The sequence below is a fragment of the Hyla sarda genome, chromosome 1 (assembly GCF_029499605.1).
Source record: "Hyla sarda isolate aHylSar1 chromosome 1, aHylSar1.hap1, whole genome shotgun sequence".
NCBI classification, from domain to species: domain Eukaryota; kingdom Metazoa; phylum Chordata; class Amphibia; order Anura; family Hylidae; genus Hyla; species Hyla sarda.
In genome coordinates, this window is record NC_079189.1 from 384,938,903 (window position 1) to 384,964,203 (window position 25,301).

The following is a 25,301-nucleotide window of genomic DNA, read 5'->3' on the forward strand; positions in this document are numbered from 1 at the left end:
GTCAATCCAGGAGTTAGGACTCATTTAGCTCTACTATTTCTCTACATGAACCCAACATGACCGGCTGGGCTCAGAAGCAGGTTACAGCTTTGTATTACATTTAGATATATTCACCTTGACACTTTGGGAATGTAATATATCAACAAATTACTCATCCCTATTGATCTAGAGCCAGTTTCCAGGTACCGGAGAGAGGACCTGCGCTGGCTGTTTGTTGAGTTCTCTGGTAGACATAGAAGAATTGATTCATGTTCCGGCCGTCAAGGGAACTAATTATATTTCCATTGCGATGTTCAAATGTTCATTAGAGGTATGTAAATTCTATGCAACCAAATCTCATTTGCAAATAGGAAAATCTTTAAAAGTGCAGAATACAGAAAAGGTATCCATCAAGCATTTTTTAAAATCCCGCACACAGCAAAAAAATCATTAGTGTCAATCCAAGTACTGTTAAACAGCAGCGGTGTAACTTTGACCCCGAGGATCTCATGGCAAATTTTTCTTGTTCTAAAAAAAGGAAAAAAATAAATAAAATAAAATGATTGCAAATACCATATATGCATACAAGTAGCAAACAATCAGCCCTGTTTCACATTACGCAAGTGGTTCAGAAGTCAAGAATGCATCTACCCAAAACAAGGTAACACCCGGGCATTCAGGTTTATGTATGAATAGCAATCCTTGCCTTTTTGTTATGAAAGCCGATTCTTTTGTGTCATTGCAGGGCCTCATTTAAACAAATGCAAATATACAGGAAACAGTCTGAAGGAAAGACTAAATTTCTTCTGTTTGCTGACACACACACAAATATTCTAGTATAACGATTCAATATAGTTGACTTAAATCTTAAGGGGGTTGTATAAGAAAAGAAAAACAATGGCATGTCTTGTAATAGCCAAAACATCTTTAAAAAACAGGTGTTATCTGATAGAGCAATATGACATCACTTTATAAGGCTGGGTTCACACTACGCTTTGTAACTACGGTTCCCGTATACGGCTGGGAGGAGGGGGGCAGGGCTTAATCGCGGTGCCCGCACTCAGCCGTATAGGGGAACCGTATTTAATGCATGTCTAGGAGCCGACCGGAGTGAACCGCAGCCTCCGGTCGGCTGCTTTTTCGGCCGTATGCGGTTTTCCGACCGTAGGCAAAAACGCGGTCGACCACGTTTTTGCCTGCGGTCGGAAAACCACATACGGCCAAAAACGCAGCCAACCGGAGGCTGCGGTTCACTCCGGTCGGCTCATAGACATGCATTAAATACGGTTCCCCTATACGGCTGAGTGCGGGCGAGGCGATTAAGCCCCGCCCCCCTCCTCCCAGCCGTATACGGGAACCGTAGTTACAAAACGTAGTGTGAACCTAGCCTAAGATGGCATAAATGATCATAAACAACTATAGTATTTAGTACCTCAGACTTCATGATTATTGCAATTATAATATTTCCTTATTGAAAGTTTGGCACTTGTCGTATAGGGACAAGTATCTAAAATATTGGAAATTGGCATTGCTGCATATGCTGGATGCCATATAATCCAAACTGAAAGTCCTCACCCACTCATTTAGTCAACTCATGTATTGCTTGGTCACTCATTTGTCTGCATAGGCACCCTGTAACACACATTACATTTTCACTGTAGTAACCAATGCGGCGGAAATGTGTGTCGACCATAATGTCCCCTCATTGGTATCAGCTAATAACTGGGGTGGCTTTTTTAAAGCCCTGGGATCAGTGGTAGAATGGGATAGGTGCGCTATGGCGCTGCAGGTTCAGTCTTTTTAGGTATAAAATCTAATTTATTGTTATATAAATTGAGATAACAGACATGCAAAACGCGTTTCGGGGTAAGATCCCCCTTTTTCAATTGCAAAGTGTAAGCTATTACAATTGCAAAAGGGGAACTTACCCCCAAAACGCATTTTGCATGTCTTATCTCAATGTATAACAATAAATGAGATTTTATACCTAAAAAGACTGAACCCGCATCCCGATCTCTAAAAGGCAGCGCCATACCAGACCAATTTTTTTACTTTTTTGCACCTATTCCAAGTCTCTTGACGACCTCTTACCGAGCACCCGGCCGGATCCTGCAGGCTGCAGCCCGAGATCATCTGACCCCAAACAGAGGGGTGATATGCATATACCAAGATATACCCCAGGTGAGTACCACTGTTATTGGGGTTCGTGGCCTGGGATTATCCCACTGAATTACACGAGGTGCTACACTCACTGATCTACCAATAGCATAACCTTTTATGTTGTATAAAAATTGTGTCGGCATCACATCTCACCACGTGACCTGGTGAATCACTTGTGAGACCGCACATTCCTAATAATTGGCCAAGTAAACTGGCATAAGTAAGTGGTGATAGATGCAATAATCAGCCTGTGAAAAGGACCCTAAGGGCTCATTCAGATGGCAGAATATCGGTTTGTTGAAAGGTACCGACAAGTCAGTCTGGGCTAGGACCACTCGGAAATGCATTGCCTCTATAGAAGGCAATGCATTTACGAGAGGATTCCGCTGAAAGAATGAACACCTTCATTCTTATTGCGGAGTCCAGAATTAGAATTTCCACTGCGGAAATTCTTCCATGTGCATGTTGCAGCAGAATATTTATGCTGGATTCTGCTAAAAAAAAAAAAATTGTGCTGTGTGAATGGGCCCTTCATACTAAATGTGCTTTCATCCTGTATAGAACAATTTTAGAAAGAAGGGATTTGCATATATTCCTACTAAAGAGTTTTACTTACCACATTCTGGTGCAGGGAGCAAGCAGTGAAGTTCTCCTGAGAAACATCTACATAAAGAACAACCTTGAACAATCCACTCTCCATTGAGGATTCCTCCATGGCAGTGTCTAAAAATAAAATTCAGTAAATTAATATTATATATATATATATATATATATATATATATATATATATATATATATATATATATATATATATATATATTAATTCTACCCTCAATTGTGAACCCCAAATACATGTGACCCCTAAAATACCATTTTTTATATGCAGAGTCAAAACTTACAGAGGCCACTTTTCATGTTCACAGTGACGTCCGGTGTACTGCTTTGGACAGACGCAAAATGTGCCCAGAAAGCAAGTTCCTCCATTGTAACAACATTTCTTGTTTAGTTTGCGACCTATTGGAAGGAAATTTAAAAGACTGATTAAAATACATTTCAAGGTTTCATAAGCTCAGTTTTTGGAGGTCTTTTTTGCAGCAATGTTCACATTTTTTCTTTTTTTTTTTTTTTTTTTTTTTTGGCCCTCTTTTGTACAAAAAATGAATAAAAAAAATAGATTTTTTCTAGTTATTGAGTTAAATGAAAAAACTGCTGCTCACATAGTATTATTTGATGGCCGACATTTTAGAAAGAGTTGGCTGTCTTTTGAAAAAAAAAAATTCTTTAATTTAGATATCCTAGTTTATTTTTCAGTTACAACAGTTTCCAATCACGTTGTAGATTACTTTTATCAAACATATGCCATAAATATTGTAACTGTAACAGTAAACAATGAATTAAACCTAAATATCAATAACTACTTATTCCCTTAATATATGATGACATTAGATCTACGGCAAGTGTATTTTTCACTCATATTACTATATTAATTGATGTCTTTTCTCAAGCACGTAATTAGCTTGCTTTTTTTAAAAAAGTGTTTATTTTTTTATCTGTTATACTTTACAAATATGGTACCAAATGAGCGCTGATTGTTGAGCAGGTTTCAATTTTTGGTCAATAGAGCAGCTAGAACTCATACAATATTAAATAGTAACTTTCATCAAAAAAAAAAATGTTGATATATTATAGTAGATTAATGTATGCAGAATAACTTTCCAATAGCATGTTATTAAAAAATATGACCACTAGGGGTCTCCCTGCCAGTAATTTAATTAATTTATTTATTTTTTTATTGTAGATTTCAGACTCATGCTGGAGTCCTAAATCTCAGACTGCAACCGGGACACAGACAAGCTCAACACTGCTCCCTGGCAGTGAACAGTGGTGAGTTTGTCTGTGTTCCGTCTGCAGTCTGAGATTTAGGACTCCTGCATGAGTCTGAAATCTATTAAAAAAAAAAAAAAAAAAAAAAAAAAAAATACTGGCAGGGAGACCCCTAGTGGTCATATTTTCAAAGTGGAAAATTAAATAGAAAGAAGCATTTTTATTAACAACATGCTATTGGAAAGTTATTCTGCATACATTAATCTATAATATATCCAAAAAATGTAAGCTTTCAGGAAACTAAAAGTAACAATTGTTAAACTATGTTCATTTAAAATTCATTTTTATTAACCAGTATTAGTATGCATAGCCTTACACACATACTAACTAAACCCCCAGCCAGACATCGTTCACCCCTACATACATAAGCAGGTGCACTTACTTTCAATGATTCCTTGGAAGGCCACTTTGTTTGCAGGTTTTCCTGGACTCTCCGAGGTTGAGCTGCTCATAAGCTGATTTATATAGGAACTAAGGTTTGTATGTGACAAATTCTCTTTATGGCAAAATAAACCTTCACATGATTTTCCTATAAAAAAAAAAAAAAATAAAAAAAAAAAAAAATAAATAAAAATAAATAAAAATAAATAAAAATAAAATACAGATTGCTTACATTAAATTGTGCTTATGTTGACATATAGAATTAAGCTGTATGCACACCTGCCTGTTTTTTGATATGTTGTCAATGCAACCTAAGGGTTCACACCAATGGCCATTTAATTGTTCCATTTTGTACCAAGCTGTATTGCTTCAATGAACTCTTTATGTGGGTGAATTTGATGGAAAAACCAAGTGGTATGTTCCATCACATTATAGAAAAAGATTTATTGGCCAGAAAATTTCCAGTAAAATTCTGCAGACAGCAGGCACCAGCAGAGCTTGTTGACACTAGGACAGCTAGAAAACGTGACCTCTCCATAGATGACAATGCATTTGCCTGCAGATTCCGCATAAAGAACTGTGACGTCTTCTCTTTCTGCAGACGCCGAAATCAAATGTTTCAGTTACAGATATTCTGCCGTGTGCACAGTGCACCAAAATCCCATTGAAAACAAGGGGCTCTACTGCATTAGAATTTCCGAGTGAAAATCCCACTGTGTGAACAAGGCAGAAGCCTTTTCCTATGGCAGAAACAGCCAGTTGTGCCCAGTGGGTTATTGCTAGATTTCTGCAAAGTAAATAAACTAGGTGGATATTGATACTCCCATTATGTGATTACTTTGATCCTGTAACACTGCTGCATGCATAATGATAGATTAGCAATGGGACTATACATCAGGTGAAGTGAATTAATGTACAGCAACAAGCAACATTTTTTTTTGTCTAACAAACTCGATATAAAAGCGTGAGAAAAATCCTCTGTGTGCCTTCCCATAGAATCGAAGACACAGAGTAGGGGGTCGATCCCCTGCAAGTTAGGGATCTATATTATTTAAGGGTGCGTTCACACTGAATAATTCAAGAGGAATTTACTCAAGTAATTCCTCTTGAATTCTCTGCTTAGAAATAATTAACATCTGCTTTGCCATTGACTTCATTGTATTTTGCTCCGCACTGTTCACACTGCGTAAATGCTGCTCATGTTCATTCTTCATGCAGAATACGCGAGCAGAAGTCCATTAAAGTCAATGATAAATAATGTTCCTCTTGAAATAGTTTCCGCACGGAATTTGTGTGAAATTCATGCGGAAATTCTGCACAAGAAATATTAATAAAAAAGGAAAATTCCAACCAATTGGTGGTTGTAGTCCAAAAAAAAAAACTAAAAAACAGTTTCCTTCTATATTCTGTGTGGAATTCCGTGTTAATTCCACGCAAATAAAAATAAAAAATAAAATAGTAAATCCCACTGCAGAATTTTTATGCAAGGATTTCTCTCTAATTCCTCAGTGTGAACACACCCTAAGTGTGCATAAGGCCTTAAATATATGTTCGGGATTGAATTTTTTTTACCTATGTAGTAGATGATGTAGTGACAGGCATAAGCAAACAAGCTATGTTTACTGCTTGGAATTATCCAACTTTGGAAAATGGAAAAAAAAAAAAAAAAAAGTTTCAAAGTAATATGAAAATGGGCAATTTATAAAGAAGGCTTTACTTACCATGGGTAAACTTGAGAAACAACTCTGTAGACACAATGATGCTGGCCAGAAACCTGCAACAACAAACAAGTTTGAGGATTTTTTCAGCAATAAAAACCCAAACATACGTAACTAAGGCTATGTTGACAAGGCAGAAGTTCTGCACAAAAATTGTGCAGTAAATTCTGGATAAATTAATTGCCCATTCACTTCAATGGAATTCCTGCAAAGGAAATTCTGCGACGTGAATGGGACACTGAAATCCCATTGTAATGTTTTGGCTATAAATTCATGCAGAATTTTCATTAGTAATTCCATGCAAAAATTCTGGCGTGTGAACATAGCCATAGAGTCCCATGCTGCAGCTCTATTCAGGACTATGAGACTGATTGAGATAACTTAGGCTGGGTTCACACTGTGGAATTTCTGCCTGAGATCGAGCCGGCGGCGCTAGGACCGAGCAGACTGCATTGCTGCCCCCATAGACTGCCATGAATTTCTGGGTGGATCTTTTGGGAGATCTGCTCAGAAATGCATTGCCATCTATGGGGACAACAATGTAGTCCGCTCTGTCCTAGCGCCGTCGGCTTGATCTCCGGCAGAAATTCCACAGTGTGAACCCAGCCTTAGTGTTGTACTTGGCTCTCTCTGTCAGTTGCATAGAGCTGAAGGGCTCAGCACCACAGATCGCCACAAACAGACACTTATCAGTCTACTATATACTGGTGTACGGCTATGTTTCCAGAACAGACCTTCTTAAAGTTTAAGGGTGCGTTCACATGCTATTACTAGCCGCGAGTTGCCTGCTGTGAGTTACGCAACCATTGATTTAAATGGGTCCACAGACAGTCTGCAATAATGTCAGATTTGCAGACTGTCCGCGGACCCATTCAAATGAATGGTAGCGTAACTCACAGCGGGTTTCCCACAGCGGGAAACCCGTAGCTAGTTACTAGCATGTGAACACACCCTTAAAAATGGCCACAAAAACAGCTAGATCTTAAAATACTGAATTCTATTGACCTCAATGGTCAAATGGCTGTATGCTCACACAAACATTAATTTGACTTAATGCCATAGAACTAAGAAATTTAGGGCCCAAAATCCATCCCAAATGAATATAATTTTTTTATTTATTTATTTTAAGCAAAAGCCATAGCCCACAAATAGATAGGCCAAAAGCAAAGAAAAATCTGAAGAGAGGGTTTACAATTTTAGCCACTTATGGGGAGATTTATCAAAACCTGTCCAGAGAAAAAAGTTGCTGAGTTGCCCATAGCAACCAATCAGATCGCTTCCTTAATTTTTTTTTAACAAGGCCTATGGAAAATAAAAGAAGTGATCGGATTGATTGCTATGGGCAACTCAGCAAATTTTCCTCTGGACAGGTTTTGATAAATCTGATAAACCCCTATTGATAAACAGAAAATGACAGTTTTGGCTATAGGGGGAAAAATGCAAAAAAATAAATAAAAAAAAAATAAAAAATAAAAAATAAAAAATAAAAAAACACACACACGAAAGCTGTGGAGGCCTAATGTTTGCTATTCCTTGCTACAAGCTATAAATCTGACGATGATATAGAGCCATGCACAAATTACACAATAATTACATATCTGAGGAGCCTGCTGCAGCTTCCTTCTGCTGAGATTATATTAGATCAGTGTGTAGACTAAATCCATAGACATAGCATAATGTAATACAAAATACTCCTGACACGTCTTCTCTGTAAATCCTGCTCGGCCGAAATATAGAAAATCCTCAAAATGTTAAGACCAATATTAAGTCTTCCCAGTCGGGAAATACTTACATTATATATTGCATTTCTCCAGAGCTTGGTTAGGCAATTTACAATCAACTTGGTAAATGGAAGAAGGAACCAGGAACTTGGCCAAGGCTGACAGAGACTAAACTTCACCTTCTACAAACAGTTTAGTACTTGAGATGCAATGTGGAGCCACACCCCTAAGTAAAATGCCTTTCAGGGGCATTAACATGTCTTTACTCCTTCTTTCCTGTCTTCCTACCCCACCCTGTCCTTTGTGCACAATGAAACTTCACTATGATGAATGGCAAATAAAATGCCCCAGGTCTCCTCCAGACAAACCTTCTTGTTGCTTATTATAAACACTATGGCCCTCATTTACTTAGAAAATCTGGTTGTAAGTCTATCTTGCTTTTTTCCCCTGGTAATTATTATTATGTCGCATCCTGTTTGTCGCACGTGGGTTTTGTAGGTTTTGGTTTCCAACTCCTCTGAGCTGTCGGGAAAAAATCCACAACAATTCAACAAATTCGAGTTGGAAACCTTTATAAATATGTGGGAAAGCTCAGAAATGTCGGGTTACGCCCCTTTTTCGGGTTTGGGAGAATCCACATCGGGTCCGTCGGGAAAAAATGTCGCATTATGTCGCAGACAAAGATGCGCCAAAAAGACCCAACAAAACAAGTCGGGTTTAGAATAGTAAATGAGGGCCTATGATGTTCACACTGATTATTGCATTGTGTTGTGCATCGTGGGGGACATTCTCAAAAACTACTGTAATTTCTGTGCGATATTATTGACACCTTTTTTTTTTTCTCCTCACATTTTTAAAGGTCTTTTGTGCTGCTTTGAAAATATGAAAATATGTGAAAATTCATATTTGTGCCACTTTCGTTTTTTTTTCATCGCCAAAAATGTTTTTTTTTTTGTTGCAGCCATATTGGATTTTTTTGCACAAAAATTGCCGAGTTTGGGGGCAAATTTTACATCCCAGAAAATTCTTTTAAAATTCTTTTAAAATGTGGTCCATACTTTTCACGCAAAATGTATTTATTTTTGGCTCAAAATTCTTTGAGCATCTCCCCCAGTGTTTTCTTTTATTTTTATACATTTGAAAAAATGCCATACCTAGGGCATACATGTTCTGAAAAAAAAAAACACCATGGAAAAAAAAAATGTTACATCCCAGAAAATATCTCACAAAATATTCCATGGTTACTAGTGCCCAGACAAGCAATAACTGTATAAATAAAACATTTCTGAGCTTAAATGTGAGTACAGGTGCAGTGACCAAGAAAAAAAAAAAAATTAAGAACATTTTTCAATAATAATTATTTCTTTTTTTTAATAATTACTCAAATAATACCGTTTCCCAAAAAAAAAAAAAAAAAATAAGAAAAAAAACCTGAATACAATAAAACTACAACCATTTCTGTGATTTCTACACTATCAAAAAGCTGGGGTGAAATTTTTGATGTAAACTGGACTCTCACCCTTCAACAGACAATACGTGGACACACCCACTTTTACAAAACTGACGTGAACAGTGTAAACCAAAGCACAAAGCTCTTTTAAAATGTGGTCGATACTTTTCGCGCGAAATTGATTTTTTTTGGCTCTAAATTCTTTGAGCATCTCCCCCAGTGTTTTTTATTTTCATACATTTGAAAAAATGCCATACCTAGGGCATACCATGTTCTGAAAAAAAAAAAAAAAAAAACACCATGAAAACAAAAAAGTCTACTAGAAGGCATGATCAAACAACCTCAAATTTAACACTGGTGGAGATTCTCAAAAACTACTGTAATTTCTGTTCCAGCGATATTCTTCACACCTTTTTTCTCCTCACATTTTCAAAGGTCTCTTGTGCTGCTTTGAAAATATTAAAATATGTGAAAATTCATTTTTGCGCCACTTTTGCACTCACAGTTAAATCGTCCTCTCAGTGTGAGCTGCAGGACCTGAGAGGAGACCTGTGACCTCTGCCCGCACGCACGCAGCGCAGGCACCGATGACATCACTCATCGGTGCCTGCACTGTAGTGGGAGAAGAACGCAGCCAGCTTATGCTGCCCAGGAGATCCCTGCCTGCGCTTTAGGTGAGAAAAACTTTTTTTTTTTAATCATCCTGGAATCTGCAGAGCAGAGGGGGAAGCTAGAAGGGAGGGTGCAAGTGATAATGGTAGGGAAGGGGGGTGCAAGTGATAATGGTGGGGAAGTGGGGTGCAAGTGATAATGGGGGAAGGGGGGGTGCAAGTGATGATGGGGGGAAGAGGGGGTGCAAATGATGATGAGGTGCAAGTGATGATGGGGGTGCAAGTGATAATGGGGGAAGGGAGTGTGCAAGTGATGATGGGGGAAGGGGGGTGCAAGTGATGATGGGGAAGGGGGTGCAAGGGATGATGGGGGAAGGGGGAATGCAAGTGATGATGGGGGAATGGGGGTGCAAGTGATGATGATGCCCAGGAGATCCCTGCCAGCGCTTTAGGTGAGAAAAACTTTTTTTTTTTTAATCATCCTGCAAGTGATGATGGGGGTGCAAGTGATAATGGGGGAAGGGGGGTGCAAGTGATAATGGGGGGAAGGGAGTGTGCAGGTGATGATGGGGGAAGGGGGGTGCAAGTGATGATGGGGAAGGGGGGTGCAAGTGATGATGGGGTGCAAGCGATAATGGGGGGAAGGGGGTGCAAGTGATAATGGGGGGAAGGCAGTGTGCAAGTGATGATGGGGAAGGGGGTGCAAGGGATGATGGGGGAAGGGGGAATGCAAGTGATGATGGGGGAATGGGGGTGCAAGTGATGATGGGGGTGCAAGTGATAATGGGGGTGAAGGGGGTGCAAGTGATAATGGGGGAAGGGGGGGTGCAAGTGATGATGGGGAGTGCAAGTAATGAAGGGGGAGTGCAAGTGATGGGAGGAAGGGGGTGAAAGTGATGATGGGGTGCAAGTGATAATGGGGGAAGGGGGGTGCAAGTGATGATGGGGGTGCAAGTGATGATTGGGGGTGCAAGTGATAATGGGGGGAAGGGGGTGCAAATGATGATGGTGGTTCAAGTGATAATGGGGGAAGGGGGTGCAAGTGATGATGGGGGTGCAAGTGATAATGGGGGAAGGGGGGTGCAAGTGATAATGGGGGGAAGGGAGGGTGCAAGTGATGATGGGAGTGTGCAAGTGATAATAGGAGGAAGGGGTGTGCAAGTGATGATGAGGGGTTGCAAGTGATGATGAAGGGTGCAAGTAATAATGGGGGAAGGGGGGTGCAAGTGATGGGGTGTGCAAGTGACAATGGGGGGAAGGGGGGTGCAAGTGATGATGGGGTGCAAGTGATAATGGGGGGAAGGGAGGGTGCAAGTGATGATGGGAGTGTGCAAGTGATAATAGGAGGAAGGGGGGTGCAAGTGATGATGAGGGGTTGCAAGTGATAATGGGGGGAAGAGATTGTGCAAGTGATGATGGGGAAAGGGGGTGCAAGTGATGATGGGGGTGCAAGTGATGATGGGGGGAAGGTGGATGCAAGTGATGATGGGTAAGGGGGTGCAAGTGATGATGGGGGTGCAAGTGATGATGGGGGGAAGGTGGATGCAAGTGATGATGGGTAAGGGGGATGCAAGTGATGATGGGGGAACGGGGGTGAAAGTGAAGATGGGGAAGGGGGGTACAAGTGATGATGGGGGGTGCAAGTGATGATGGAGGAAGGGGGATGCAAGTGATGATGGGGTAACGGGGGTGCAAGTGATGATGGGGGGTGCAAGTGATAATGGGGTGAAGGGGGGTTCAAGTGATAATGGAGGGAAGGGGGTGCAAGTGATAATGGGGGAAAGGGAGTGTGCAAGTGATTATGGGGGAAGGGGGGTGCAAGTGATAATGGGGGAAGGGGGTACAAATGATGATGGGGGTGCAAGTGATAATGGGGGAAGGGGGTGCAAGTGATGATGGGGGTGCAAGTGATAATGGGGGAAGGGGGGTGCAAGTGATGATGGGGGGTGCAAGTGATGATGAAGGGTGCAAGTAATAATGGGGGAGAAGGGGGTGCAAGTGATGGGGGGAAGGGGGGGTGCAAGTGATGGGGTGTGCAAGTGATAATGGGGGGAAGGGGGGTGCAAGTGATGATGGGGTGCAAGTGATAATGGGGAAGGGAGGGTGCAAGTGATGATGAGAGTGTGCAAGTGATAATAGGGGGAAGGGGGTGCAAGTGATGATGAGGGGTTGCAAGTGATAATGGGGGGAAGAGAGTGTGCAAGTGATGATGGGGGGAAAGGGGGTGCAAGTGATGAGGGGGGTGCAAGTGATGATGGGGAAGGGAGAAGGTGGATGCAAGTGATGATGGGGAAGGGGGTGCAAGTGATGATGGGGGTGCAAGTGATGATGAAGGAAGGGGGATGCAAGTGATGTTGGGGGAACGGGGGTGCAAGTGAAGATGGGGAAGGGGGGTACAAGTGATGATGGGGGTGCAAGTGATGATGGAGGAAGGGGGATGCAAGTGATGATGGGGTAACGGGGGTGCAAGTGATGATGGGGGTGCAAGTGATAATGGGGTGAAGGGGGGTTCAAGTGATAATGGAGGGAAGGGGGGTGCAAGTTATAATGGGGGGAAGGGAGTGTGCAAGTGATTATGGGGGAAGGGGGGTGCAAGTGATGATGGGGGAAGGGGGATGCAAGTGATGATGGGGGAAAGGGGGTGCAAGTGATGATAGGGGTGCAAGTGATGATGGGGGGTGCAAGTGATAATGGGGGAATGGGGGTGCAAGTGATAATGGGGGGGAGGGAGTGTGCAAGTGATGATGGGGAAGGGGGGTGCAAGTGATGATGGGGTGCAAGTGATAATGGGGGGAAGGGGGGTGCAAGTGATAATGGGGGAAGGCAGTGTGCAAGTGATGATGGGGGAAGGGGGGTGCAAGTGATGATGGGGGAAGGGGGATGCAAGTGATGATGGGGGAATGGGGGTGCAAGTGAAAATGGGGGGGAAGGGGGGTGCAAATAATAATGGGGGAAGGGGGTGCAAGTGATGATGGGGAGTGCAAGTAATGAAGGGGGAGTGCAAGTGATGGGAGGAAGGGGGTGAAATTGATGATGGGGTGCAAGTGTTAATGGGGGAAGGGGGGTGCAAGTGATGATGGGGGTGCAAGTGATGATGGGGGTGCAAGTGATAATGGGGGGAAGGGGTGCAAATGATGATGGGGGTTCAAGTGATAATGGGGGAAGGGGGTACAAGTGATGATGGGGGTGCAAGTGATAATGGGGGATGGGGGTGCAAGTGATGGGGGAAGGGGGGTGCAAGTGATGGGGGGTGCAAGTCATAATGGGGGAAGGGGGGTACAAGTGATGATGGGGTGCAAGTGATAATGGGGGGAAGGGAGGGTGCAAGTGATGATGGGGTTCAAGTGATAATGGGGGAAGGGAGGGTGCAAGTGATGATGGGAGTGTGCAAGTGATAATAGGGGGAAGGGAGGTGCAAGTGATGATGAGGGGTTGCAAGTGATAATGGGGGGAAGAGAGTGTGCAAGTGATGACGGGGGAAAGGGGGTGCAAGAGATGATGGGGGGAAGGGGGATGCAAGTGATGATGGGGAAGGGGGTGCAAGTGATGATGGGGGGTGCAAGTGATAATGGGGGGAAGGGGGTGCAAGTGATAATGGGTGAACGGGGTGCAAGTGAAGATGGAGGAAGGGGGGTACAAGTGATGATGGGGGGTGCAAGTGATGATGAAGGAAGGGGGATGCAAGTGATGATGGGGTAACAGGGGTGCAAGTGATGATGGGGGGTTCAAGTGATAATGGGGTGAAGGGGGGGTTCAAGTGATAATGGAGGGAAGGGGGGAAGGGGGGTGCAAGTGATGATGGGGGTGCAAGTAATGAAGGGGGAGTGAAGTGATGATGGGGGTGCAAGTGATGATGGGGAGGAGCAAGTGATAATGGGGGAAGGGGGTGAAAGTGATGATGGGGGTGCAAGTGATAATGGGGTGAAGGGGGTGCAAGTGATGATGGGGTGCAAGTGATAATGGGGGGAAGGGAGGGTGTAAGTGATGATGGGAGTGTGCAAGTGATAATGGGGGGAAGGGGGGTGAAAGTGATGATGAGGGGTTGCAAGTGATAATGGGGGAAGGGAGTGTGCAAGTGATGATGGGGGAAGGGGGGTGCAAGTGATGATGGGGAAAAGGGGGTGCAAGTGATGATGGGGGTGCAAGTGATGATGGGGGATGCGAGTGATGATGGGGAAGGGGGTGCAAGTGATGATGGGGGATGCAAGTGATGATGGGGAAGGGGGTGCAAGTGATGATGGGGGGTGCAAGTGATGATGGGGGAAGGGGGATGGGAGTGATGATGGTGGAATGGGGGTGCAAATGATGATGGGGTGCAAGTGATAATGGGGGTGAAGGGGGTGCAAGTGATAATGGGGGAAGGGGGTGCAAGTGATGGGGGGAAGGGGGGTGCAAGTGATAAGAGGGTGCAAGTGATAATGGGGGAAGGGGGTGCAAGTGATGATGGGGGCTACCTACCTACATAGCTACTTATCCACATAGCAACCTAATTACCTCACTACCTACTTGCTACCTAACTACCTACCTATCTATCTACCCAGGTACCTACTTACATACATAGCTACCCATTTACCTACCTTGTTACCTACCTATGAACTTACCTCCATATCTGCTTACCTACATGCATAGCTACCTACCTATCTACTTATATCCAAGTAAAATCATAGCTCACCAAAGTATAAAGTGCTGAATTCAGTGCAGTTTATTCTATTTCAAACAGTGTTACAAAGCAGGCTACGTTCCGTCGCCTGGCATGCTTGACAAAGAAGAAGACAGGTCTCTGAAACGTTGCTTGCTCTATAACGCTGTTTGGAATGGAATTAACTCCACTGAAATTTGCACTTCTGGAGACTGAACTGGAAAAATGCAGAGATTAAGACGTTTGTCTTGCAGATGCTGCAGTGATGGGTTTTTGCTGGAAGAAGTCATCTTGGTGGTCTGAGCCAGAAGGAAAGAGGAATGACGCCGACCGTAAAAGACGGGAATTGTGAGTCAGTTAATGTAACTGTATGTATATTATTGCACAACACGACTAGGGTCTGATCCTGGGGTCTGTATTATGTAAGGGGGAGGGTCTCTATTATATAAGGAGGGGGGGTTGCATTGTGGTGGGTGGTTCTGGGGTCTGTATTATTGTGGATGGTGATTCTGGGGTCTGTATTATGGTGCAGACTAATTCTGGGGTCTGTATTATGGTGGGGTCAGTATTATGGTGGGTGGTGATTCTGGGGTCTGTATTATGGTGGGTGGTGATTCTGGGGTCTGTATTATGGTGGGTGGTGATTCTGGGGTCTGTATTATGGTGGCTGGTGATTCTGGGGTCTGTATTATGGTGGGTGGTGATTCTGAAGTCTTTATTATGGTGGATGGTGATTCTGGGGACTGTATTATGGTGGTTGGTGATTTTGGGGTCTGTATAATGGTGGGTGGTGATTCTAGGGTCTGTATTATGATGGGGTCTGATTCTGGAGTCTGTATTATGTTGGGAGGTGATTCTGGGGTCTGTATTATGGTGAGTGGGGATTCTGGGGTCTGCATTATGGTGAGTGGTGATTCTGAGGTCTGTATTATGGTGGGTGGTCATTCTGGGGTCTATATTGTGGTGAAGTCTGATTCTGGGGTCTGTATTATGGTGAGATCTGATTCTGGGGTCTGTATTATGGTGGGTGGTGATTTTGGGGTCTATATTGTGGTGAAATCTGATTCTGGGCTCTGTATTATGGTGAGATCTGATTCTGGGATCTGTATTATGGTGGGTGGTGATTCTGGGGTCAGTATTATGGTAGGTGGTGATTCTGGGGTCTGTATTATGGTGGGTGGTGATTCTGGGGTCAGTATTATGGTGGGTGGTGATTCTGGGGTCTGTATTATGGTGGGTGGTGATTCTTGGGTCTGTATTATGGTGAGGTCTGATTCTAGGGTCTGTATTATGGTGGTTGTTGATTCTGATATCTGTATTATGGTGGGGTCTGATTCTGGGGTCTGTATTATGGTGGGTGGTGATTCTAGGGTCTGTATTATGGTGGTTGTTGATTCTGATATCTGTATTATGGTGGGGTCTGATTCTGGGGTCTGTATTGCATTGGGGGACTAATTCTGGGTTCTGTATTGTGGTGAGGACTTATTTTGGGATCTGTATTATGGTGGGTGGTGAGGACTTATTCTGGGGTCTGTATTATGGTGTGAACTGATTCTGGGATCTGTATTATACAGTTCTGAGTTAAAAATGGTTGTTCTCACTGTAAAGTCCTTATAGCGAGAACAATATATAGGGACAATTCTGTAAAAAAAAACACCCTGTGACTAACCACACCCACAGCAAGCCCCACCCACAGAAAGCCACATCCTTGTTGTATTAACACGCCTGTGATCAGCATTATCGGCGCTTGACTGCTCCTGCCTGGATCTCAGGCACGGAGCAGTCATTCGTCGATCGGACACCGGGGAGGCAGGTAAGGGCCCTCCCGGTGTCCAGTCAGCTGTTCGGGACGCCGCGATTTCACCGCGGCGGTCCCGAACAGCCCGACTGAGCAGTCGGGTCACTTTCAGTTTCACTTTAGAAGCGGCGGTCAGCTTTGACCGCCGCTTCTAAAGGGTTAATACTGCACATCGCCGCGATCGGCGATGTGTGGTATTAGCCGCGGGTCCCGGCCGTTGATGAGCGCCGGGACCAACGCGATATGATGCAGGATCGCGGCGTGATCCCGCTTCATATCGCGGGAGCCAGCGCAGGACGTAAATATACGTCCTGCGTCGTTAAGGCGTTAATAAAGTGTGTTTATTTCACTTTTTTTTCTCTATTTTTTAAAAATTTTTTTTTAGATAATACTACTACTCCCAGCATGGAACATACTGTTCCATGATGGGAGTAGTAGTACCTGTGCTAATAGACAGATAACCCTGGGTGTCACTCCTGCCACCCGCTGCGATCGTCCTGTATAATGTATAGATGAAGGAGGCATTCTTGCATCCAGATAGGACGATCGCATCGGGTTTCAGGAGTGATACCTGCTGTGATCTGTCCTTAACTGCAGGTACTACTGCTCCCAACATGGAGCACACTCTGCTCCATGCTGGGAGCAGTAGTACCTGCATTAATAGACAGATCGCAGCGACACAATGCGATCGTCCTTTATAATGTATAGATGCGGGTGGCCGGCTGCTCTTCTCTGGTCCCACTGTAGTATGAGTATATGCCGTATATATACTGTGAGAAGGTGAAGGGCATGGTGGTTGATGGGTGATATGTGTCACCAAGATTCCTGGCCTTGATGAAGTAAGTGCCGGTATTTATTCAGTGTCTGTGCTGCGATGCAGACTGACACTGTGGCCGTAGTATGGCTGGAAGGCCAATCCGGGACCGCTCTTACTGGGAATGGCCAAGTGTAAATAAAACACTGAACTTTGATTTGAAAAGTACTGTTTCCTTGGCTCTATACTGCAACCGCATCTATCTGAAAGAGCGAGTCATCACAAAACCTATTATTCATATTTCCCGCAGAGAGCAGTGATTGGCTGGAGCCATCTGGCCAATCACAGCTCTCTGCGGGAAATATGAATACGTGATGTGAATTCTACTCACATCACTGGCTGGTCGGAGTATAGTGCAGAGATGCAAGCGCAGGAGAAAGCCGCTCCATCTCTGCAATAGAAAGGACAATCGCATTGGGTGTCAGGAGTGTCACCTGCTGTCATCTATCTATTAGTACAGGTACTACAGCTCCCATCATGGAACAGTCTGTTCCATGCTGGGAGTAATAGTACTACCTAAAAAATAATTTAAAAAATTGAGAAAAAATGTGAAACACACACTTTATTAAACACAATATTAACCTGTTAAGGACCCATGACGTACCGGTATGTCATGAGTCCGCTCCCGTTCTATAACGCTGGGCCACAGCGTGGCCCCGCATCATAGCGGGCCGGGCCCAGCCTCTAACAACGGCTGGGACCCGTGGCTAATAGCGCATGGCATTGATTGCGGTGCCGCGTGCTATTAACCCTTTAGACGCGGCGTTCAAAGTTGATCGCCACATCTAAAAGTGAAACTAAAACGTTGCCGGTTAGCTCAGGGAGCTGTTCGGGATCGCTGCGGCATCCCGAACAGCTTACAAGACAGTCGGAGGATCCCTACCTGCCTCCTCGCTGTCCGATCGCTGAATGACTGCTCAGTGCCTGAGATCCAGGCATGAGCAGTCAAGCAGCAGAATCATTGATCAGTGGCTTCCTATGAGAAACCACTGATCAATGTAAAAAATCAGTGTGTGCAGTGTTATAGCGCCCTATGGGAGCTATAACACTGCAAAAAAAAAAAGTGCAAAAAAAAAAAAGTGAATAAAGATCATTTAACCCCTTCCCTAATAAAAGTTTGAATCACCCCCTTTTTCCCATTTAAAAAAAAAAACTGTGTAAATAAAAATAAACATATGTGGTATTGCCGCATGCGGAAATATCCGAATTCTAAAAATACATCATAAATTAATCCGCACGGTCCATGGTGTACACGCAAAAAAATTCCAAAATCCAAAATAGCGTATTTTTGGTCACTTTTTATATCATGAAAAAAATGTATAAAAAGCGATCAAAAGTCCGATCAATACAAAAATGGAACCGCTAAAAAAAATGAGCCCTCAAACCGCCGCATACGTGAAAAAATAATAAAGTTATAGGGGTCAGAAAATGACAATTTTAAACGTATACATTTTCCTGCATGTGGTTATGATTTTTTCCAGAAGTACGACAAAATCAAACCTATATAAGTAGGGCATCATTTTAATAGTATGGACATACAGAATAAAGAGAAGGTGTCCCTTTTACCGAAAAAAAAGTTACTGTGTAGAAACGGAAGCCCCCAAATGTTACAAAATGGCGTTTTTTTTTCCAATTTTGTCTCACAATGATTTTTTTTTCCATTTCGCCGTAGATTTTTGGGTAAACTGACTGACGTATGTTACGCCGAGCGCTCCGGGTCCCCGCTCCTCCCCGGAGCGCTCGCTTCTCTCTCGCTACCGCAGCGCTCCGGGCAGCTCCACTGACCCGGTGCGCTGCGATACCGTCTCCAGCCGGGATGCGATTCGCGATGCGGGTAGCGCCCGCTCGCAATGCGCACCCCGGCTCCCGTACCTGACTCGCTCTCCGTCTGTCCTGTCCCGGCGCGCGCGGCCCCGCTCCCGGGTCTCTGCGATTTAAAGGGCCACTGCGCCGCTGATTGGCGCAGTGGTTCCAATTAGTGTGTTCACCTGTGCACTCCCTATTTATACCTCACTTCCCCTTCACTCCCTCGCCGGATCTTGTTGCCATTGTGCCTGTGAAAGCGTTTCCTTGTGTGTTCCTAGCCTGTGTTCCAGACCTCCTGCCGTTGCCCCCGACTACGATCCTTGCTGCCTGCCCCGACCTTCTGCTACGTCCGACCTTGCTTCTGTCTACTCCCTTGTACCGCGCCTATCTTCAGCAGTCAGAGAGGTTGAGCCGTTGCTAGTAAATACGACCTGGTCACTACCGCCGCAGCAAGACCATCCCGCTTTGCGGCGGGCTCTGGTGAAAACCAGTAGTGACTTAGAACCGATCCACTAGCACGGTCCACGCCAATCCCTCTCTGGCACAGAGGATCCACTACCTGCCAGCCGGCATCGTGACAGTAGATCCGGCCATGGATCCCGCTGAAGTTCCTCTGCCAGTTGTCGCCGACCTCACCACGGTGGTCGCCCAGCAGTCACAACAGATAGCGCAACAAGGCCAACAGCTGTCTCAACTGACCGTGATGCTACAGCAGCTACTACCACAGCTTCAGCAATCATCTCCTCCGCCAGCTCCTGCACCTCCTCCGCAGCGAGTGGCCGCTTCTGGTCTACGACTATCCTTGCCGGATAAATTTGATGGGGACTCTAAATTCTGCCGTGGCTTTCTTTCCCAATGTTCCCTGCACTTGGAGATGATGTCGGACCAGTTCCCTACTGAAAGGTCTAAGGTGGCTTTCGTAGTCAGCCTTCTGTCTGGAAAAGCTCTGTCATGGGCCACACCGCTCTGGGACCGCAATGACCCCGTCACTGCCTCTATACACTCCTTCTTCTCGGAAATTCGAAGTGTCTTTGAGGAACCTGCCCGAGCCTCTTCTGCTGAGACTGCCCTGTTGAACCTGGTCCAGGGTAATTCTTCCGTTGGCGAGTACGCCGTACAATTCCGTACTCTTGCTTCAGAATTATCCTGGAATGATGAGGCCCTCTGCGCGACCTTTAAAAAAGGCCTATCCAGCAACATTAAAGATGTTCTGGCCGCACGAGAAATCCCTGCTAACCTACATGAACTCATCCATCTTGCCACTCGCATTGACATGCGTTTTTCCGAAAGGCGTCAGGAGCTCCGCCAGGATATGGACTTTGTTCGCACAAGGCGTTTTTTCTCCCCGGCTCCTCTCTCCTCTGGTCCCCTGCAATCCGTTCCTGTGCCTCCCGCCGTGGAGGCTATGCAGGTCGACCGGTCTCGCCTGACACCTCAAGAGAGGACACGACGCCGCATGGAGAATCTCTGCCTGTACTGTGCCAGTACCGAACACTTCCTGAAGGATTGTCCTATCCGTCCTCCCCGCCTGGAAAGACGTACGCTGACTCCGCACAAAGGTGAGACAGTCCTTGATGTCTACTCTGCTTCTCCACGTCTTACAGTGCCTGTGCGGATATCTGCCTCTGCCTTCTCCTTCTCTACTATGGCCTTCTTGGATTCCGGATCTGCAGGAAATTTTATTTTGGCCTCTCTCGTCAACAGGTTCAACATCCCAGTGACCAGTCTCGCCAGACCCCTCTACATCAATTGTGTAAACAATGAAAGATTGGACTGTACCATACGTTTCCGCACGGAGCCCCTTCTAATGTGCATCGGACCTCATCACGAGAAGATTGAATTTTTGGTCCTCCCCAATTGCACTTCCGAAATCCTCCTTGGACTACCCTGGCTTCAACTCCATTCCCCAACCCTGGATTGGTCCACTGGGGAGATCAAGAGTTGGGGGCCCTCTTGTTTCAAGGACTGCCTAAAACCGGTTCCCAGTACCCCTTGCCGTGACTCTGTGGTTCCCCCTGTAACCGGTCTCCCTAAGGCCTATATGGACTTTGCGGATGTTTTTTGCAAAAAACAAGCTGAGACTCTACCTCCTCACAGGCCTTATGATTGTCCTATTGACCTCCTCCCGGGCACTACTCCACCCCGGGGCAGAATCTATCCTCTGTCCGCCCCAGAGACTCTTGCTATGTCGGAGTACATCCAGGAAAATTTAAAAAAAGGCTTTATCCGTAAATCCTCCTCCCCTGCCGGAGCCGGATTTTTCTTTGTGTCCAAAAAAGATGGCTCTCTACGTCCTTGCATTGACTACCGCAGTCTTAATAAAATCACGGTAAAGAACCGCTACCCCCTACCCCTCATCTCTGAACTCTTTGATCGCCTCCAAGGTGCCCACATCTTTACCAAACTGGACTTAAGAGGTGCTTATAATCTCATCCGCATCAGAGAGGGGGATGAATGGAAAACGGCACATTTCATCCCTCTTCCTGGTCTTCCTTCAGCGCCTCAGTTGGCTAAACAATTTTTTGTACACATTTTTCGTCTTCACGGGTTGCCCACACAGATAGTCTCGGATAGAGGCGTCCAATTCGTGTCAAAATTCTGGAGGGATCTCTGTAAACAACTCAAGATTAAATTGAACTTTTCTTCTGCATATCATCCTCAATCCAATGGACAAGTAGAAAGAATTAATCAGGTCTTGGGTGATTATTTACGACATTTTGTTTCCTCCCGCCAGGATGATTGGGCAGATCTTCTACCATGGGCCGAATTCTCGTATAACTTTAGAGTCTCTGAATCTTCCTCCAATCCCCATTTTTCGTGGTGTACGGCCGTCACCCTCTTCCCCCCCTCCCTACTCCCTTGCCCTCTGGTTTGCCCACTGTAGATGAAGTGACTCGTGATCTTTCCACCATATGGAAAGAGACCCAAGATTCTCTTTTACTGGCTTCATCTCGCATGAAAAAGTTTGCCGATAAGAAAAGAAGAGCTCCCCCCATTTTTGCTCCCGGAGACAAGGTATGGCTCTCCGCTAAATATGTCCGCTTTCGTGTCCCCAGTTACAAACTGGGTCCAAGCTATCTTGGTCCTTTCAAAGTCTTGTGCCAAATTAATCCCGTCTCTTACAAACTTCTTCTTCCTCCTTCTCTCCGTATTCCTAATGCCTTTCATGTCTCTCTTCTTAAACCACTCATCATCAACCGTTTCTCTCCCAAATTAGTTTCTCCCACTCCTGTCTCCGGTTCTTCTGACGTCTTCTCAGTGAAAGAGATACTGGCCTCCAAGACGGTCAGAGGAAAAAGGTTCTTTTTGGTGGATTGGGAGGGCTGTGGACCTGAAGAGAGATCCTGGGAACCTGAGGACAACATCCTAGACAAAAGTCTGCTCCTCAGGTTCTCAGGCTCTAAGAAGAGGGGGAGACCCAAGGGGGGGGGGTACTGTTACGCCGAGCGCTCCGGGTCCCCGCTCCTCCCCGGAGCGCTCGCTTCTCTCTCGCTACCGCAGCGCTCCGGGCAGCTCCACTGACCCGGTGCGCTGCGATACCGTCTCCAGCCGGGATGCGATTCGCGATGCGGGTAGCGCCCGCTCGCGATGCGCACCCCGGCTCCCGTACCTGACTCGCTCTCCGTCTGTCCTGTCCCGGCGCGCGCGGCCCCGCTCCCTAGGGCGCGCGCGCGCCGGGTCTCTGCGATTTAAAGGGCCACTGCGCCGCTGATTGGCGCAGTGGTTCCAATTAGTGTGTTCACCTGTGCACTCCCTATTTATACCTCACTTCCCCTTCACTCCCTCGCCGGATCTTGTTGCCATTGTGCCTGTGAAAGCGTTTCCTTGTGTGTTCCTAGCCTGTGTTCCAGACCTCCTGCCGTTGCCCCCGACTACGATCCTTGCTGCCTGCCCCGACCTTCTGCTACGTCCGACCTTGCTTCTGTCTACTCCCTTGTACCGCGCCTATCTTCAGCAGTCAGAGAGGTTGAGCCGTTGCTAGTGGATACGACCTGGTCACTACCGCCGCAGCAAGACCATCCCGCTTTGCGGCGGGCTCTGGTGAAAACCAGTAGTGACTTAGAACCGATCCACTAGCACGGTCCACGCCAATCCCTCTCTGGCACAGAGGATCCACTACCTGCCAGCCGGCATCGTGACAACGTAATTACAAAGTAGAATTGGTGGCGCAAAAAATAAGCCATCGTATGGATTTTTAGATGCAAAATTAAAGAGTTATGATTTTTTAAAGGTAAGGAGGAAAAAATGAAAATGCAAAAACGGAAAAACCCCTGGTCCTTAAGGGGTTAAAATACATTACTAATAAAACATTTTTTTTATTCATTATAAAAATATATTATTTTTACAATTAAATGGCCCCTTTCTACATTTTTATTATTGTCGGCTACATTTTTAGGTCCCTGCCCACCCACATAAATTGTTCCCTGTTTAAAAATTTAAATTAATATTTTTTTTTTGTCTTTCAATTTTCGAGAACAGGCAGGGACCAGAAAATTCAGTCCTCAATATTAAAAAATGGGGCTAAAAAAGTAAAGTAAAAGTAAAAAAAAAATATGAAATGCACTCCTCAATCATTTTTAATATTGAGCGCTGAATTTTCTGGTCCCTGTCTGCTCCCAAAAATTGAAAGACAAAAAAAAAAAAATGTTAATTTTTAAACAGGGATCGATTTATGTGGGCAGACAGGGACCTAAAAATGTAGCCAACAATAATATAAATGTAGTGTATGTGTGTTTTTAACTTTTTTTTTCTCTTTTTTAAACATTTTTTAGGTTGTACTACTACTCCCAGCATGCAACAAACTGTTCCATGATGGGAGTAGTAGTTGCTGTACTAATAGACAGATCGCCCTGGGTTTCACTCCTGACACCCGATGCGATTGTCCATATTATATCAGAGATGCGTAGCGGCTCTATACAGTGCTCGCATCTCTGCACTATACTCCGGGCCGACCAGTGATGTGAATAGAAATTCACATCACTCATTTATGTTTTCCGCCCAGAGTGGGGATTGGCCGGATGGTGGCAGCCAATCACAGCTCTCAGAGGGAAATATGAATGGTGAGTGGCTGGCTGGAGTACAGAGCAGAGATGCAAGCGCAGGAGAAAACTGCCCCACATCTCAGGGATGAAGGATGATCGCAGCAGGTGTCACGAGTGACACCCGCTGTGATCTGTCCTTACCTGCAGGTACTACAGCTGTAGTACCTGCATTAATAGACAGATCGCAGTGAGTGTCCCTCCTGACACCTGCTGTGATTCTCCTGTATAAGGTATAGATGCGGCCGGCCACTCTTCTATGGTCCCCTGCACTAACGTATATATACGCCTATTCATATTTCCCACAGAGAGTTGTGATTGGCTGGAACCATCTATTCAATCACAGCTCTCTGCGAGAAATATAAATTGGTGTATATATATATATGGCAGTGCAGGGGACCATAGAAGAGCGGCCTGCCGCATTTATACATTATACAGGAGGATCGCAACAGGTGTCAGAAGTGACACGGCGATCTGTCAATTAGTACAGGTACTACTACTCCCATCATGGAACAGTGTGTTCCATGCTGGGAGTAGTAGTACTACCCAAAAAATTAAAAAAATTAAAATGAAAAGCACACTACATTTTTATTATTGTCGGCTACATTTTTAGTGCCCTACCCGCCCACATAAATTGATTCCTGTTTGAATTTTTTTTTTAAATTTTGTTATAAAAAAAAGGTACATTTCATTAAATACAATTTTTCCATCACTACTGTAACTTTAAAACTAAATTGTAATAGTACCCTACGAAATTTTATAAAAAAGGTATCTCCATCACTTTTTTGTATTGTTAAGGTACATATCTTCTCCATTATTGCCTCCTAAATGGACAATTCTAATAACGGATGTAAACTGTTGCAAAGGGATGCATCCATTTGCATTAGTTTTTCATCCATTAGTATCAGCCGTTGGCAGACTCCCGCAACCGGGACTATTATTATTCCCAAAATGGAAAAAAAGTGATGCCTTTTTAAATAAAATTCCATAGGGTATCATTAAAAAATATATATATATTAAAAAAGATACAGTAGTGATGGAAAAAATTGTAGTTAGCGAAATGAATCTTTATTATAATGATATTTTTATCTAAACAGGGATCAATTTATGTGGGCACGCAGGGCACTAAAAATGTAGCCGACAATAATACAAATGTAGTGTGTGTGTTTTTCACTTTTAATTTTTTTTAGGTAGTACTACTACTCCCAGCATGGAACCCACTGTTCCATGATGGGAGTAGTAGTACCTGTACTAATTGACAGATCGCCCGTGTCACTTCTGACACCTGTTGCGATCCCCTT

At 44.6% G+C, this 25,301-nt stretch overlaps 1 protein-coding gene across 1 annotated transcript in view; it reads right to left on the bottom strand.

Annotated features, from left to right (window-relative positions):
* Positions 1 to 303: 303 nt before the first annotated feature.
* Positions 304 to 25,301, bottom strand: part of LOC130307998 (cryptic protein-like) — a 57,108-nt gene continuing 32,110 nt past the window's right edge. The window contains exons 2-6 of the mRNA XM_056552209.1: positions 6,126 to 6,178; positions 4,406 to 4,552; positions 3,039 to 3,153; positions 2,756 to 2,862; positions 304 to 507 (exon numbers count right to left, since the gene is read on the bottom strand). Coding sequence (XP_056408184.1) covers positions 401 to 507; positions 2,756 to 2,862; positions 3,039 to 3,153; positions 4,406 to 4,475 — 399 coding nt within the window. The 5' untranslated portion in view covers positions 4,476 to 4,552; positions 6,126 to 6,178 and the 3' untranslated portion in view covers positions 304 to 400. The remainder of the gene's footprint in view (positions 508 to 2,755; positions 2,863 to 3,038; positions 3,154 to 4,405; positions 4,553 to 6,125; positions 6,179 to 25,301) is intronic.